The sequence below is a fragment of the Sphaeramia orbicularis genome, chromosome 17 (assembly GCF_902148855.1).
Source record: "Sphaeramia orbicularis chromosome 17, fSphaOr1.1, whole genome shotgun sequence".
Taxonomy (NCBI): Eukaryota; Metazoa; Chordata; class Actinopteri; order Kurtiformes; family Apogonidae; genus Sphaeramia; species Sphaeramia orbicularis.
Genome location: NC_043973.1, coordinates 2677005 through 2696614, shown reverse-complemented (window position 1 = coordinate 2696614; position 19610 = coordinate 2677005). Strand labels below are relative to the sequence as shown.

Here is a 19610-nt window from a genome sequence, read left to right as displayed (position 1 = left end):
AAGAACAAACTGAACAAGTGTTCAGAGAACGCAAACCTCCGCCAAGCACCCCGAACAGTGTGCATGTGTGGATCGACTATTTCTTTTTAAATTCAACAGTTTCCAGGTTGTTCCATACAGCAGAAAAAGTTGACACTTGGTACCAGTCATGTGTCTGTCCAGTTAGATTCAATTCCAATCAATATTTGTTGAGTTCTAATTTTAAATGTGTGGTAAATGGGATTTTCAGTGTTAAATGTAAATGTCCACAGAGTCCACATTCCAAAGTGGATGTGGACAATTTTGTGCCAAATACAAGATATTGTTCTAAGCTACAGGTGGATCCAATTGGAGGCTAATCAGAGTCGTTTTGAATTTTTTATGAATTTTCGAAAATTGCTCAATGATGAGTAATAGGAAAATTGTAGATGTTGTGACCTTGCTGTGACCTTGAACTTTGGCCGACTGGGACCAAAATGTAATGGTTTGGTCCCAGGGCCTAGGCCTATCTGTGGGGAAGAGTTGGGAAAGATGGTTCTAATAGTTTTTCGGTATAATTGCTAACAAACAAACAAACATGCAAACAAACAAACACACAAAGTGATCACAGTACCTCCTGGTGGAGATAATTATCATCAGAGCAAGAACAAATAACAATTTTAATGTTTAGGCAGAGGTGTCAGTGGAATGTTTTGCAGCGATATCTGCAGCAATTAGCATGCTAACCAGCTAGCCACAGACTGTCCTTTCCCATTGCACTATTCTGGATGTAAACAGGCGTATTCTGTCACTGTTGCGTCCTGAGAAGTGTTGGTCCCATGGATATGTATATATATATATATATATATATATATATATATATATATATATATATCAATGTTCAAGAAATAAGATTTGTGCTAGTTAATGTGGTTACATGAAGCTGTCTACGTTGCTCTTGGAGCTGAGGTTAGTTCAGTCCTGTAGACCTCATTACTAGGGGGAGGACTTGTGTTATTTATCTGCAAACAGTCTGCTGCCAAGTTCTTCACTAGGGTTCTCTTTTGTTACAACACAAAGACTGTGTGAAATGAGCCACTGTTACCTTAGCAACAGAGTGAGTTCATGTCAACAACCTGCGCCCAACACAACACAGTAACGCACACTAGCACCACATGAATGGAAAGTTTAAGGGGAATAACTACTCAGTTCTGATTAGATGGTTCACTACACGGTTCTGACTGATGGTAAATGCCATCACAGCTGTGTTTATCACATGTAATTTATAAAAGAAGCAGAACAAAAAGACACATATTGAGGCATCGGCTGGATTCAGTTTTTACCAGAGCTCTCAAACTCATTTTCCTTCAGGTTCCACATTCAGCCCGATTTGATCTGCAGTGGGCCGGACCAGGAAAATAATAACAGGATAACATATAAATTATGACAACTCCAAATTTTTGTCTTTGTTCAAGTGCAAAACCCTCCCTTAAATTATGAAAATACTTACTTTTATAAACTATCCAAACACAAACAATGTGAACTAGAAGCACTCAGAGAGCGCAGACCTCCGCCAAGGCTGATCAGTGGCCCCCCCCCCGTGGGCCCCCCCACCCCCGATCACCACCAAAATTTAATCATTTCTTCCTTATCCCATTTCCAACAAACCCTGAAAATTTCATCCAAATCTGTCCATAACTTTTTGAGTTATGTTGCACACTAACGGACAGACAAACAAACAGACAGACAGACAGACAGACAAACAAACCCTGGCAAAAACATAACCTCCTTGGCAGAGGTAATAACCTGAAAAAAATGAAATTTCTCAAGAAAAATCAGTGCAATTTTAACAATATTCTGCCTCAACTTATCATTTCTACATGTGCATTATGGATCAGATCTACAAAGACACTAAACACTGAGGAAAAGGCAGAAAATTGTTAAAATTGTGTTTAATTTTCTTTAGACATTTCAGGTTGTTCATATTTGTTCAGTTTATTCACATTTAATTGTTACAGGATAGTTTGTAAATGTAAATATTTTCATAATTTAATGTTATTTTTTGCACTAAAACAAAGACAAAAATTTGAAGTTGTCATTATTTATAGACATACTGAAGTTTTTTTTTTTTTTTTTTCACATCAAACCGAGTAGAAAATATGCAGTCATTCTTTTCTGTCGGTTTTTCTGCTGTTATTATTTGACTGTAGGTCATATTGGTCTGTATGTGGAACCTGAACTAAAATGAGTTCCACAGCCTGGACTGTGGAACTTTTGCACTTTACAAATTCATCCTATGGGCCACATTGGAACCTTTGGCGAGCCGCATGGAACATATAACATCCTCACATATACCATCACACAAGCCTAACGAAGGCAGCTGCAGACCTGTAACTCCTGTGATCTAGAGCTGAAATGATTAATCAAATAACCAACTGGAATTGATTAAAAAACTATTCAATTACAATTTCCCTGAAGTAAAGCTTTGTTTCCTTAATTTCGCTACTTCTAAACATTAGTTCCACTGTCGTGTTTCACACGGACGCTTATTGTGATGCACATGATGCAAGGATCAACACACAGTTGGATGTTAGTTCCACATTCAGTTGGTCTAAGTTAGTCAGCTGGATCCAAATGTGCTGAAGTCTGACCTGACAGATTACAGGTTCTAGATGGCATTGTTGGTTTGTTGTTGTTTATATCTGTATTATATCTATGTTTGTTGTGTATACTCTTATACTGTTGATATTGTTGTTATTTCTATATAGATATTTTAATATGTCCTTTTACTTTTATACTTTTTGCAGTTGTTGTTTAAGCTTGTACCTGGAATAAAGGACAAGTTGTTTCTTATTTTCCCACGTCTGTTTCACATTTGTACTGTTTTTTTTTTTGTTTTGTTTTTTTTACATATCCAAACAATCATTTTTTCAATTGAAGAAAATGACAGATTAATCAATTACCAAAATAATCAATGGCTGCAGCTCTACTGTGATCTATGAGCTAGAATTACTGTTTTTGTAAAAGGAAACAGTTTCAGTTCTTCAGGTCCCAATGGAAAAGGAAATGAAATTATGAAAGGATGAAAAAACTCAGATAATGTTCAACTTCCACACCTTCAACTGCCTTGAGGTTTCATCGTGTTTTCTGTAACTTAGACTGGATTTGGATGCAGCCCATCAGACATATGAAGTGGTGAAGGCAGCTGTAGGCCTGTCTGCTGGGAATCACTGAAGGACCTGGAATAATTAAACAAACATATTAGAAGCCGGTGCATTTCAGGTTAACCCACGCTTTGTTGATCATCTACTGTGGATTTTATGGATTCAGCTGGTGTGTGGACATAGTGTTAGTCACATCTGGTCCTCCCATCTTCAGCCACCTGTCTGTTTTTGATCACCTTATTTCACCTTTTAGATCAGGGCTTTCAAACTTGTGGCCCGGGGGCCAAACGCGGCCCGCCAAAGGTTCCAATCCGGCCCATGGGCAAAGTATGAGAATTCCACAGTCTTGAATTGAATTAAGCCAAAAAAAAAAAAAATAGCTTGAATTAAGGAAAAAATCTTGAATTAGGCAAAAAAAAAAAAATCTTCAATTAAGTAAAAAAAAAAAAACAAAAATCTTCAAGTAAGCCAAAAAAAAATCTCAAATTTAGCAAAAAAATCTTGAATTAACAACTTCACATTTTCTTTCTCTGTTTTAGTGCAAAAAAAAACCCATTAAATTCTGAAAATATTTACATTTACAAACTATCCTGTAACAATAAAATGTGAATAACCTGAACAAATATGAACATACTGAAATGTTTAAAGAAAATTAAGCACAATTTTAACACTTTTCTTCCTGTTCCTCAGTGTTTAGTGTCTTTGTAGATCTGATCCATAATGCACATGTAGAAATGATAAATTGAGGCAGAATATTGTTAAAATTGCACTTATTTTTATTAAGAAATTTCAGTTTTTTCAGGTTAGTCACATCTTTTTTGTTTGGATAGTATATAAAAGTAAGTATTTTCATAATTTAATGGGATTTTTTGCACTAAAACAAAGACAAAAATTTGGTGTTATCATTATTTATAGGTTCATTATAATTTGGTTTTATTTAGTTTTGACTTTTGTTCTCTAATTCAGTTGGTTTTAATTAGTTTTTAGAGCAGGTTTGCTAGTTTTTATAGTTTTTGTTTTTTTCTAAATGCTTATTTTTAGTTTAGTTTTAGTTTTGTTGTATCTTTTTTCTTCTTCGCTGTCAAATTCAAATAAATCCCAGACAGGACTCTGCTGCTTTCTTCCAACTTTAGTCTCCATGTTTCCAGGTAGAGTGGGGACCAGAAGACGACTGGAAACCACAAGTGACGAGAAGTGACGGACTGTTAAATATCATATGGTGCCGCTAGCTAAAATTGCTTGAGGGAAATATTTTGATCTCATATCAATCCAACATTGACAAAGACAAAAACTAAGGGAATTTTATCAATAATTTTTATACGTTTTAGTTAGTTTTCTAAGTTCACAATACTGTTTTTTTCTTTTAATTACAGTTTTTATTTATTTCAGTTAACGAAAATGTCTTTACAATTCCAGTTTTCATCATTTCGTTAGTTTTCATTAATGATAATAACCTTGGTAGGAACCCTGGTTAGGAAACCGCTCTCAAAAACATATAACCAGCCTTGAATTTCTGGTCTTAAGCACATTAACAGCAGCAGGTGCACTGCTCTGTAGACTGTCAGACTACTGAATGTATGTTTCTAAGTAAAAACGTTCCCACAGTCTGTGCATGTGCGTCACATTGTCTTGTGTTCTCCAGATTACGTTGCCCATGCGTGTGTTTAAGTTGCTGGGTGTAGAGACGATGATCATGACCAACGCTGCCGGAGGCCTCAACCAGGACTACAAAGTGGGAGACGTCATGATCATCAAGGACCACATCAACATGCCAGGCTTTGCTGGAGTCAACCCGCTGGCCGGACCCAACGATGACAGGTAGGCAAGGCCACCTTAATGCACGGGCTAACCGGGGCTGAAGCCCAGGGGCCTACTAACTTAAGGGGCCTATCATTTTACGGACTCGATAAGCATATAAACTAACATCGATTTGTAATTTGTCAGTTTTCCTGTCAATCTTTTTATACGTACTGTACGCACGTCTGAAGCTACTTATTGATCCCAATTGGTAAGCCCAGCCCCGCCCCCATGTGTCAAGAGGTTCAATTACAAAATGTCGGGGAAGAAGAAATTTGAGAGCGGTGCCCACAAAAGAAAACTGGCACGAGAAAAGCATGATCGGGAGTCAGAATTATTAAAGAGCATACGGTTGAGTTTACGCCGATGTGCAGGTGCATGGGTTCTCAGGCTTTATACACTAGTCAACATTTGCTTGGGATCAGTTCTATAACTTTGCTATATTCGGGGGTGTAATTCTGGAAACTTGACAGTTTATTTTCCCAGTGGAGTACAGCCTGCAGATGCGGATGGTGGCCACACACATTATTGACATCACACCGTATGTGTTTCAGAACATTCTGAGTGGTTTCAGTGAAAACAAAATTGAAAGAGTAATTGTTGTGAACTCTAATTTCTAGGGTTGTATCACCCTTTTGCCTGAAAGTGCAATAAAAGTTTATGTTTTTTTTTACCTTTTGGTCCATTTTTCTTTACATGACTAGCCAAAGTACACACATAATATATGAAGTCACCCAAAATATTATACAACATCAATTATTGTGCAAATATAAAACTGATCCCTAGCAAATGTTGACTAGTATAGTTTGATCTGTTGCTGCTGTTAAATAAATGTTTTTCCCTACAGTTGGTGGTTGTTGATAATATTTTTGATCATTTTTATCATGAAGTCAAACTTCCATCCATCTTGGTTACAATCTACTCGCTGTTGTAGATTACTAAGATATTATATTTTATAATGAGGCTCAGTAATTTGGAAGGATGGGACTGGGGGGCCTACAACACCTCCCTCAGCTCCGGGACCCTCCATTAGGTTAAGGTGGCCCTGCAGGTAGGACGGACGGGTTCATGACAGTGGAGTTCTAAAGGCATTAAAAAGAACAAACAAACACTAATGACACACTTTTGTTGCTAGATTTAGCAACTTTTCAGACTAACCTAGCAACTTTTTTTTTCAAAAAGCACCAAGAAAGAAATTTATCTACTTTTGTAATTGGTTTGGAAACATTTAACAATTTTAGTAAAGTGACTCAAACTCTAAAACACACACATTTTCCCTAATGACCCATTTCCTGTTCCAGTCATATAAACCTGTCTGTCTGTAGATGGAAAAGTCAGAGTCTCACACTCAGACACTTTGTTGGTATATTTAGTGGTTTTTCAGATCCCTCTAGAGCATAGGTGTCAAACATGCGACCCGGGGGCCAAATCTGGGCCACCAAAGGTTCCATTCCGGTCCACAGGATGAAAGTGCAAAAATGAACGTGAACAGTCCAGGTTGTCAAAAAAATCCTTTTGGTTCAGGTTCCACATACAGACCAATGTGATCTACAGTCAAAATAACAACACAATAACCCAGAAATAATGACAACGACAAATTTTCTTTGTGAAAAATTATGTGGAAAAAGTTTAAGTGAAAAAAATAACATTACACTGTGAAAATATTTACATTTACAAAGCTATTCTTTCACAATAAAATGCAAATAAATACATAATAAAAACAAAGATGAACAACCCGAAATGCACAATTGTAACAATATTCTGCCTGTTCCTAAATGTTTGGTGCATTTATGGATCCACTGTGATCTGCAGTTGTGTTAATAATAACAGATGGAATATTGTAGAAGTTGTTCAAATTTTAGTTCCAAACTCCAAAATTTTAACAATATTCTGCCTGTTACTAAATGTTTATGGAACACTCACTGTGTGTAATGTACATGTAGAAATAATAAGTCGAGGCATAATAGTGTTAAAATTGCACTAATTTTTCAAATGAAATTTCTGTTTTTTTCAGGTTACTCACATCTTTTTTGTAAAATGTAAATATTTTCATAATTTAATTGGGGGTTTTTTGGACGAAAACAAAAAGAAAAACTTGGATTTGTCATTATTTATAGGTTATTAAGTCATTATTTTACTGGTCCGGCCCACTGCAGATCAAATTGGGCTAAATATGGAACTGAACCAGAATGGGTTTGACATCCCTATTCTAGAGACCCTTTATCCAAAAAACCACTAGTGACAGATCCATCCCCTTTCTCTAGTGTTACTGGAGGCTTTTGGAGACTGTGAGGCACAGGTGTCAAACATGCGGCCTGGGGGCCAAATCTGTCCCGCCAAAGGGTCCAATCCAGCCCGCGGGATAAATTTGTGAAATGCAAAAATTACACTGAAGATATTAAGATATTAATATTATCAATGGTGTCAAAATCATTTTAATTCAGGTTCCACGTACCGATAAAAACAGTCCAATTAGATTTCAAGTGGGTCAGAACCAGTAAAATATGATCAGAATAACCTATAAATAATGACAACACCAAATTCTCTCTGTTTTTTTGGTGTAAAAAAGTTAAATTACATGAAAATGTTTATATTACCAAACTATACTTTTACAAAAAATGTGAATAACCTGAACAAATAAGAACAAACGGAAATGTCTTAAGAAAAGTAAATGCAATTTGACCAATATTCTGCCTGTTACTAAATGTTCTGTGTGATTGTAATGCACATGTGTAAATGATAAACTGATAAACGGAGGCAGAATATTGTTCAAATTGCACTTGTTTTTCTTAAGACAATTCAAGTTGTTCATGTTGTTCAGATTTTTAAGGAAACTTTGTAGATGTAAACCTGATCATAATATAATTTTATTTTTATCACTTATTATTTTGCTGGTTCGGCCCAGTTGAGATCACATTGGGTTGAATGTGGAACTGAACTAAAATGAGTTTGACAGCCCTGCTCTGAGGTGAAAACATGTATTGTTGTTTGTCTAAAACAAATCACTGAATATAAATCAGTCCCACTGACATTGACAGTTTTCTCTGTTGTCTCTTTTGGTCCATTTCAATTGTTCACGTCGACTGAAAATTACAAATGTTATGGTTAAAAATGATCATGTTCCTGTTGTAGAAGGTGTTGTAGAAGAAAATGGAGGGAAAAACTCAACAAACTAACTAACAAATCAATAACACTGGGTTACAAAAAAATGTTTTTTGCAAGTTGTCTAGGTTTTTTCAACTGAATTAGGACCATTTTGCACCACTAAATCCAAAAATGACATCTGTTTTTCTCACTCAGGTCAGGTTTTTTTGCTAATTTGATTTTGAAAAATTTGATCTTCTCACAAAATATAATAATTAATACCAAAATAAGATTGGTAAGCACACTTTATGAAGCTTGTGACTTGATTCCTGTTAGGTACAATGGTGTATTCACCGCAGATGTAGCAGAATACGTCAGGCTTATTTTTGCAAGATCTTCTAGTCGAAGCCATTTCATTCACCTGTAATATTAAAAACACATTAATCATAAATTGGCAAAAGTAAAATCTTCAGAACTCGTTTATTGCAAGAAATATGAAAGAATTTTGTATCATATGATGTGAAAATGTCCATAAATGTAAGCAAAAATGTTAAAAAGCCAATATGTAGCAGAGTTCAGAAAGTTGACCTGATTGAGCAAAATTAATGTGATTTTTGGATTCAGCACCAAAATGATCCTAAATCAGCTCAAAAAACTTACAATAAATAAATAAATTTGTTGTTGACCAGTGTAGTATTTTACTGGTCTGACCCACTTATGATCGAACTGACCTAAAATGATTTTAACATCCTTGATTGCTAATATATTCAGTGTAATTTTTGCATTTCACAAATTCATCCCAGGGGCCAGACTGGACCCTTTGGTGGGCTGATGTTGGCCCTCGGGCCGCATGTTTGACACCTGTGCTCTAAGCTACTGTTAGAAATGGAGTTAGCTAATGTTAGTCAAAAGAACAACAAGCACGAATCAAACTCCAACACAAACTTCATGTAAGTAGACAAACAAATCTCATAAACTGAACCTACGTCAATCACTCTGAATCAGGGCTGTCAAACTCATTTTAATTCAGTTCCACATTCAGCTAAATTTGACCTGAAGTGGGCTGAACCAGTAAAATAATAACAGAATAACAGATAAAAAAAAAAAAAATGTCAGCTCCAAACCAAGGTTATAATAGTTTTGGATTTTTCATTATAGTTTAGTTTTATTTAATTTTAACTATTTTAACTAATAGCTAATTTTAACTAATTTTAACTAATATATTCAGTGTAATTTTTGCATTTCACAAATTCATCCCAGGGGCCAGACTGGACCCTTTGGTGGGCTGATGTTGGCCCTCGGGCCGCATGTTTGACACCTGTGCTCTAAGCTACTGTTAGAAATGGAGTTAGCTAATGTTAGTCAAAAGAACAACAAGCACGAATCAAACTCCAACACAAACTTCATGTAAGTAGACAAACAAATCTCATAAACTGAACCTACGTCAATCACTCTGAATCAGGGCTGTCAAACTCATTTTAATTCAGTTCCACATTCAGCTAAATTTGACCTGAAGTGGGCTGAACCAGTAAAATAATAACAGAATAACAGATAAAAAAAAAAAAAAATGTCAGCTCCAAACCAAGGTTATAATAGTTTTGGATTTTTCATTATAGTTTAGTTTTATTTAATTTTAACTATTTTTTTTAAATTCAGTTAGTTTTAATTCCTTTTTAGAGCAGGTTTGATAGTTTTTATTAGTTTTCATTTTTTTCTACGTGCTTAGTTTTAGTTTAGTTTTAGTTTTAGTATTAATTTTAGTTTTGTCGTATCTTTTCTCTTCTTCTCTGTCGTCGTATTCAAATAAATCCCAGACAGGACTCTGCTGCTTTCTCCCAACTTTAGTCTCCATGTTTCCAGGTAGAGTGGGGACCAGAAGACGACTGGAAACCACAAGTAAACACAAGTGACGGACCAAAAAGTGTCGTATGGTGCCGCTCGCTAAAATTGCTCGAGCAAAATAAACCACTTTCGTATCAGTCCAACGTTGACAAAGACAAAAATGAAGGGAATTTTATCCATAATTTTAATTCGTTTTAGTTAGTTTTGTAAGCACACAATACAGTTTCAGTTAGTTACCGGGGTTTTTTTTTTCTTTTAATTATAGTTTTTATTTATTTCAGTTAACGAAAATGTTTTTTCCAATTCTAGTTTTCATCATTTCGTTAGTTTTTGTTAACGATAATAACCTAGCTCCGAACTTTCCTCTATATTTTAGAGCAAAAAAAAGTAAATTTACATTGTGAAAAGGTTTACATCTACAAACTATCCTTTCAAAAGATGTGAATAACATGAACAAAGGGAAAAAAAATAAGTGTAATTTCAACAATATTATGTTTCAGTTTATCATTTCCACATGTACATTGTAACTTACAGATCACAGTGGATCTACAAACACACAAAACATTTAATGACAGACAGAATATTGTTAAAATTGTACTGACTTCTCTGAAGACATTTCAGGTTGTTCATATTTGTTCAGGTTATTCACAGTTTTTTTTTTATTATATTTTGTTTTAGTGTAAATACATGAAAATATTTACATTTACAAAGAGAAAAATTTGGAGTTGTTTTTATTTCTAAGTTATTATGATAGTATTTTACTGGTCCCGCCCACTTGAGATTGAATTGGTCTGAATGTGGAACCTGAACTAAAAGGATTGTTCATATCTTTGTGTAATTTTTGCATTTCACAAATTCATCCCACAGGCCGGATTTGGCCCCCGGGCCGCATGTTTGACACGTGTGCTCTGAATGAAGATGAAACTACTTCACAGTGTAATTCTACCTAATCCTACTTCCCAACATTCAACAACACACATGACGAAGCTACTTTTCGCTGAACAATAAAGGCTTGTATTATTGTCCGGGCCTCCCTCCCATCCATAGTTTGTTCTGTTTAACTGCATTTTTTGCCGCATCTGAACTCTGAGACAATAAGCATCAGATGTGGGTTTTACAAAAGCCCCTGTTGTTTCTGACGCCAGCGTCTGAGGGTTGGAAGGGCAGAACGCTCAGACCGGACACCCACCGAAAACAACAGACACCAGTATCTGCAGGACACAGGCATTCTGCTGCATCAGAAATAACTGTATTCATGCTGGAGGTTTTTGTGGGTTTTTTTTGTTTTTCAAACTGTTGGATTGACATGGTAAAAAAACCTTTACATGAGGTTTTTTTTAAATGATTTTAATGATTTAGTTCATATATTTATTTCATCCATAAGATAAAAGTCCTGCAAAAAATCTGCTTTTACGTCTGCCCTTCTTTAATAAAACACTCCTGTTTACTAGGGGTGTGTATTGGCAAGAATCTGGCAATACAGCACAAATCACAATACTAGGATCACAATAAAAAAAAAATTCTTTTAAAAAATGGAAATTTTATGGTTATTCACAGGTACAGTTTTTTCATGTTATTTTATATTCGACATGTAAAATCACAGTCTGTTTCTGTCATTTCATTGATATTTTCCTGTATCTTTAAAATACAGGAAAAATCTGTAAAATAAACAGTGAAAATTCTGTTAAATTACAGATTTTTTTTACAGTGTGGATAGCTTTACGCAAGTTCAGAAACTTTGTGTGTTGCTTAATTGTCGTCTGGGGGAATTTCAGGCTAAACATCCATATTAGATTCTTAGATCCGGCTGTACTGGAGCTGTACCATCTTTCTGATGTTTGGCAGGTTTGGTGTACGTTTCCCCTGCATGTCCGACGCCTACGACCGCGAGCTCCGTCAGCTGGCCCACGACGTGGCGTCCGAGCTCGGCTACAGCCACTTCCTGCGGGAGGGCGTGTACTGCGTCCTGGGGGGGCCGTCCTTCGAAACCATCGCAGAGTGTCGGATGCTCAACAGGCTCGGTGCCGATGCCGTTGGTAAGATTTGAAGATCCTTCATAACCATCTTACACGTTTGATCCTGTGACATTTCAAACACAACCTGAAAGCATCATCATATGTCATCACTGGTTACGAAAGAGGTTTTAGGCAACGACTGCTGAGGTCGGAGTCTTTCAAAACAGCGAAAATTACCTGTTGCAATCATGCAGATTACGGCATTAAGGATTTTAGGATTACTTAAATGGTCATTAAACATTGTTCTTTTAATAAGAACAATCTGTTGAACATCAGTGCATTGCATGTGTCCGTCACATGATGGTGAAACATTGTCAGCAACATTTAAAGAAGCTTGAACCACTGTTTTCTCAGCTGCCATAGTCTTTGGGACACATTTCTCCAACAAACACAGGGACAAAACTATGAACATAAGAAGAAGAAACACTGTTAGAATTTGCAGAGATTAAAATGTTTTTCAGCCAATTAAAGCAAGCTTTAACAAGTGTTCAGAGAACGCAAACCTCCACCAAGCACCCCGAACGGTGTGCATGTGTGGATCGACTATTTCTCTCTAAATTCAACAGTTTCCAGGTTGTTCCATACAGCAGAAGAAGCTGAAGCTTGGTACCAGTCATGTGTCTGTCAAATCAGATTCAATTCCAATCAATATTTGTTGAGTTATAATGAAAAATGTGTGGTAAATGGGATTTTCAATGTTAAATGTAAATGTCCACAGAGTCCACATTCCACAGTGGATGTGGACAATTTTGTGCCAGATACAAGATATTGTTCTAAGCTACAGGTGGATCCAATTGGAGGCTAATCAGAGTTGTTTTGAATTTTTTATGAATTTTTGAAAATTGCTCAATGATGACAGATACGAAAATTGTAGATTTTGTGACCTTGCTGTGACCTTGAACTTTGGCCGACTGGGACCAAAATGTAATGGTTTGGTCCCAGGGCCTAGGCCTATCTGTGGGGAAGATCTGGGAAAGATGGTTGTGATAGCTTTCCCATAAAGTTGCAAACAAACAAACTTGCAAACAAACAAACACACAAAGCAACGTGATCACAATACCTCCTGGTGGAGGTAAAAATAATGTTTCAAACTTTCAAACACTGGGTTTCATTCAAGTGAACCTTCAGATAAAACCATCGTATTGTATCAGATCCTAAACCTTATCTACTGACAAACACCAACTCTAATCTCTGAGAAAAGTTTTAATAATAATGAAAACAAGAAAAGCACTCGGAGAGCGCAGACCTCTGCCAAGACAGATCTGCCTCCCGTGTTTGTTTGTTTGTTTGTTTGTTTGTTTGTTTGTTTGCAAGATAACTCAAAAAGTTATGGACAGATTTTCATGAAATTTTCAGGAAATGTTGATACTGGCACAAGGAAGAAATTATTAAATTTTGGTGGTGATCGGGGCTGGAGGGGTCCACGGGGGGGCCCCACTGATCGGCCTTGGCGGAGGTCTGCACTGTCTTTTCTAGAAAAGCACACACACGCACACAAAGCAAAGCCATCACAATACCTCCTGGTGGAGGTAATAATGTAATTTTGCAAGTGAAGATGGGAGCTATGACTACATAATTTTACCATAAGATGTGTTGTTTTGCTTTGGTTCATAATAGAATTTGTACATTTACATGAGAACAAATCCACCAGTCGTCTAAACACAGGAGACAGATACTAAAGCCTAAATAATTTAATCAAATGGCCCATCTGACAATGGAAACTACAAAGCAGGACACAAATCCAGCCGGTTTTGTGGATCTGTTCGACCCTTTTGAGGGTTCATCCTCGGCCTATAACCTACCCTCCCACCAGGCTTCATGGAAAGGCTTCTTCCTTTGGACAGATCAGACCAACAAACAGAAGGATGTGACTGTACCACCTCCTTGACTTAGAACTTTACACGCTCTGTTTTTAGGTCTAACAATAGACAGTCAACACTCACTGAATAACTTGGAGGCCCAGTGCAGTATTTCTCACCGTGTCTTTGTTTGGTTCTTAGGTATGAGCACCGTACATGAGGTGATTGTCGCTCGGCATGCTGGGATGCGCTGCTTCGCTCTGTCGCTGATCAGCAACCGGGCCGTGATGGACTACGACAGCCAGGAGAAGGCCAACCACGAGGAAGTCCTGGAGACGGGCCGGCAGAGGGCGGAGCAGCTGGAGAAGTTAGTGTCCACCGTGGTGTCACGACTGGAACACAACAATAACAACTTCTGAAGAAACCGTCACTGGATCTGCCTTCGCTCTGCAGCAAGAAAAAAAATAAAAGGCTTCTTAAAACACTCAAAGCGCTCTGTAGAACTAGAGCGACCGGTTGGTTTACCATGTGATTAACTACTGTAGTTTGTTAGTATTTTCTTAAAGGTTCAGTGTGTAAGATTCAGTGACATCTAGTGGTGAAGATGCAGATTTATTTGGCTTTCTACTTGAGTTGAGACGTTGGTGACAGTCATATCTTAACACTAGATTTAACCTGCTGTTGGAGGAAGTCTGTCCAGAGCTACTCTGGAAACATGGGGACACAATAAGATTAGAGCTGCAGCTATTGAGTATTTTTGTAATCAGTTAGTATTTTGACTATTTTTTTTTAATTCAATTTGAAAAAACGGTTATTTGAATAGGTGGAAAAAATACTACAAATGTGTAGCAGGCATGTCTGAAAATGACAAATAACTGAACCAACTCAAACAACAACCACAAAAAGTATAAAAGTAAAAGGATATATAAAAAATATCTATATAGAAATAACAACAACAACAGGTTAAAAGTATATATGAAAATATTTATAGACATAAACCATTGACATCAATAAACAATATGTCACTGCAGTCCGTTAAAATGGAACTAACACACAACTGTGGGTTGATCCTGGCCTCATGTGCATCACAATAAGCAGTTAGTGAAACACACCATCATTTTTTTTAATCGATTCAAGTCGATTAATTAATTAATCGATTCATCGTTTAGGTCTAAATAAGATAGTCCTGTTGTAGCTATAAGCACTTACAAACTTACAAAAACAAAACAACTTTCAGTTTTTCATCATTAATCGTTCATTTATTTGTGTTAATCTTACACACTGGACCTTCAAGTCCTATCAGAACATTCTGGTCCACTTTTATACACTCCTTTAACTTTTAGCCCATTTAGATGCAGCTCTTACTTTGCTCTATTTTGTAATGTAGTGTTTCAGGGAAACAGCAACATAATTTTATTTCTAACTTAATAATTTAATAATATAGTTTAAAATATTTAATGTTTTAGTTTGTTTACTTCAGTGATCTGTTAATAATCTGAATAAATAGATTTTGTTATAAAGGACCAACTTATGGCGCATGTCTTAATAAGATCATGGCTTAAAGGTAGAAAGAAAAATTTCACATAGTGTGAAAAAGTTGTACAATGTCTTGAGATATTTATACTAAATGTATTTTAAAAGTGTCTTTATGAATGTCATGTATAGTTTTTGATGGACAGTTTAGATAAAAGGTGTTTATGCTGTATGGGACAGATACCAAAGAATGCTCTCTTCATGTTTCAGCGCTGTACTAACCTACACACTCAGAGGTTGTGCTTTTAGAGGTACTTTACAAAAAACGTACACATGCGATGTACTGTGGACCAACTTTTACAATAAAATGTTTCAACCTGAAAACAAAGTAGGTTCTTGTGTCCTCTGCATATGATGTGTTTTCCAGCAGTTCTGTGGGTTTGAGTAAAGATATGGAAAGAAAAAAACCTCCTACACCCAAACCCTGTAAAACCTGATTAATCAAAACCAACCACAACATTCACATTTTTTGGAAATGAGATGTTTGTTAGACCTTTTAACAAAATCCAAGCAAAACATTTTGCTGTATCATTTTGTTTATAATATGTTTTTGCTACACTGGGGATATTTATAAAGCACCTTATATACCTGCAGTATCAAATTTGATACACACATTTTTAACACAATTTAACTGTACTATAAAGAGTCAATTATCATGTAACTGCCTTGTTTCGGTGCATGAAGGTTTTTTTTTCAATTCATACCAATATAAATGTGCTTCTTAACCTAACTTTTTGAAAATTACCAAAGACTTTCCTGCTAAAAGTGTGTGGATGATTTAACGACAGTGGCCATATTGAAAAAGGCCAAAAAAAGAGAAAGCCCTCCAACTGGGTGCAGTGGAACAATAATCCACCAGGGGGCAGAAAACATGTATCAGGTCACATACACCAGGTTTTTAAGGAAAGTATTGATCTTGTTGATTAGATAGAGGCAGAGCCATAGAGAGACAGAGTTGTGTCACGCTTTGGTGTCACCACTAAGGTGATCATGTAGTTCACGCTGGAGCTGCTAGATCAGCAGTAATAGAAATGAATGTGTTCGGACACCACAATACTCAGTGCTATACTCAGAACTATCAGCGTCTCCATAACCCAGAAGTAGGTCCATATTTTGTCCGCCATTTTTTACAATGGGAGTCTATGAAAGTGTCGCCACTCTGTTTTCTCTACCACTCTGGATAGAGGTCTCAGAACCTGGTGTAGCAAATATGATACGAATGGTTTTATAGGGTTAAGTAAGTATAGTTATGATCCTTAACTGTTTCACAGCAGTTAGTTTGGCTTCAGATTTGTCTTTGTGACTTCAAGGAGCATGAGACACCACAGAGTCCAGACCTGAACCGCAGAGTCCAATTCAATTTTCAATTCAACTTTATTTGTATAGCCCAATATCACAACAAGGTTATCTCAAAGGGCTTTACAGAGTCAGTTAGAGTAAACAACAGTCAAATGAACAGCAAGAAAATGAGTAGTGTCCAGGGCATCCCCCGTCCTTAGACCCTCCTTCTCGGCAAGGAAAAACTCAAAACCCAGTGGGAAAAGGGAGAAACCTCGGGGAGAACCACAGTGAAGGAGAGATCCACTCCCATGGACGGACAGGCTATAGATGCACCAGGACTGATGGACGTCCATTTGCAGATGTAGTTCTAGTCTACAAGGATGCAGTAGGGTGGACACATGGGGGGTCCATCCCGCTGGATGAGACAGGCAGGGGTGAGGAGGCCCATCCACAGTGGTGAGGCCGAGGACGTCCATCCAGACAGGTGGGGGAGGGGGTCAGGACACAGGACAGGGCAGGACACAGATGGGTCAGCGCAGATCCTGCCATCATTGGCTCCCAAGTGGTTACAACTGAAAAAGTAGCCACTCCCCCGGAGGGGAGTGGGGAAAGGGGACATCGGGTGAATAGCACTGCACAAACTAAGTTGGCTAAATATTAAAAATATAAGTGCAGACCAGAATGGTACGTAGAACCAGAAACAGGAGATAGGACTCAGTGCCTGTACTTCCCCCAGCATTCTTGCTCCTAGGGCAGCTTAGACTGAACTGTGGGTTTAGTCTGGTTTGAACTAGCCTGACCATAAGCTTTTTCAAACAGGAACGTTTTCAGCCTGACCTTAAATGTAGAGACTGTGTCGGCCTCTTTAATGTTAGCAGGAAGCTGATTCCATAAAACAGGAGCTTGGTAACTAAAGGCTCTAGCTCCTACTGTACTTTTACAGACCCTGGGAACTACCAGTAGACCTGCATTCTGAGAACGAAGGGTTCTGTTGGGATGGTACGGCACCAGAGCATCTCTGAGATAAGAGGGGCCCGTACCATTAATGGTCTTGTGTGTGAGGAGGAGGATTTTGAATCTAATTCTAAACTCAATTGGAAGCCAGTGAAGGGCTTGGAGCACAGGGGTGATGTGTTCTCTTCTATTTGTTCCTGTTAGTAGTCTCGCTGCCGCGTTCTGAACCAGTTGATAACTTTTTAGAGAGCTTTTAGGACATGCTACGAGAAGGGAGTTGCAGTGATCTAATCTAGATGTAACAAACGCATGAACTAATTTTTCTGCATCATTTTTAGAAAGAATATTTCTAATTTTGGCTATGTTGCGCAGGTGGAAGAAGGCGGTTCTGCAGGCTTGGTTAATATATGGTTTAAATGATAGATCTGGGTCAAATAGAACTCCTAGGTTTCTAACTGTGGTGCTAGAGGCTACACTCACATTGTCCAGAGTGACTATCTGGTCAGATAGGGAGTCTCTTGCATTTTTAGGGCCTATTATAATGACCTCTGTTTTTTCAGGGTTAAGTAAAAGATAATTAGCGCTCATCCAGGTTTTAATGTCACGGACACAGGAACTTAGATTATCTACTTGTCTGGTCTGATCAGGTTTAATCGATAAATACAGTTGTGTATCATCTGCGTAACAGTGAAACTTAATGCCATGTTTTCTAATAATGTCCAGACCTGAACCGCAGAGTCCAGACCTGAACCACAGAGTCCAGACCTGAACCCTGTTGAGACTTCACACAGTGATCTGAAAAATCATCAGAGATCATCATCAGTACAAGATCTGAGGACAAAATAAATGCAGCTACAGACGGAAGTAAATGTGACAGTCATTGTGACATTGCATAAGCCTGGCATGGTGTAAACGATACCATGGTAAAGGGGGGGGGGGGGGGGGTGTGTGAGTGTACTTGTTGACCCCAGAGCTGACGGATGGGGTCAGCGCCTTTATCCTTTACTGCCAGATAAACTGGTTCACACCAAACGTAGAGGACTTCTCTACGGCCCTCACCTGTCAAACTTACTGTGTTTACGTGGACTCTAACATTCGACTAATAATCAGAATATGACTTTCAACACACAGAATATCAATATCATGAAACTCATGACATAAATCTGATCACTAGGAAAATATGAGCCATGCAAACACTGGATTTAATTGTTCCTCTCCTTGTACCCACATTAAAAAAAACAAATGATGATTTTCATGTGTCAGAAGTTGGCTCACTTTGACATTTTTTTTTTTTATTTTAACCTTTCAATAAACAGCCTCAGACAATTATTAGACTTTACAGGATGGTCCAGTTACTTTTCATATATTAACACCTGCATTATTTTATTTTTTATTTAACCTTTATTCAACCAGGAAAAAAAAATCCCATTGAGATTAAACCTCTTTTTCAAGGAAGTCCTAGCCAAGAGGCAGCATGAAATACAACACACAGTTACAACATACAAGAATTTACAGGACAAGTTAAACTATTAAAATTAAGTGCAAGTCATTGAGTCATTGATTAACCCATAAAGACCCAGAACTACTATTGCACCAGTTCCCAAATGATTTTTTCTCTCCATTTAACCTTTCTTAACTGATTTATCCCCATTTATTATAATGTTATCCTCTATATTTTCACTATGCATGAAAGGGTTAAATTTACCTAAATGAAAAAATAAATGACACCCTACTTTATGGCTGCCCAAAGTATTGAGTATTATTATAGCCTCTTAGATTTATATTAATTTATTTTATTATTATTATTAATTTTTTAATGTTTTTTTTTTTACTTATATTGATGTTTGTTTCTTCGGTCTTTTGTGGTTTATAGTTAAATTCCATGTTTATATTTACATTCTATTTTTTCCTTGATTTGATTCCCTGTTCCTTGATGCACCATGGGCCTTAGAGTTATGCAGTTTCAGCCTTCTATATGTGCTGTACATATGACAAAACTGGCAATAAAGCTGGCTTTGATTATTATTTAGTTTCTCTGCAGACAGACGCAGTCATCAGTTCATAAGCTGCTTGGAAAGAGTAACATTAGCCAACAATACACTGCTGTGATAGTGTTAGTTCAAGTATTAGATAGATAGATAGATAGATAGATAGATAGATAGATAGATAGATAGATAGATAGA

General features: G+C 37.1%; 1 protein-coding gene across 1 annotated transcript in view; it reads left to right on the top strand.

The window, feature by feature from the left end:
- LOC115436619 (purine nucleoside phosphorylase-like) overlaps positions 1–15520 on the top strand; it is an 18789-nt gene extending 3269 nt beyond the window's left edge. The window contains exons 4-6 of the mRNA XM_030159516.1: positions 4765–4940; positions 11691–11881; positions 13861–15520. Of these exons, the coding sequence (XP_030015376.1) occupies positions 4765–4940; positions 11691–11881; positions 13861–14078 (585 nt within the window). The 3' untranslated portion in view covers positions 14079–15520. The remainder of the gene's footprint in view (positions 1–4764; positions 4941–11690; positions 11882–13860) is intronic.
- The last annotated feature ends 4090 nt before the right edge of the window (positions 15521–19610 follow it).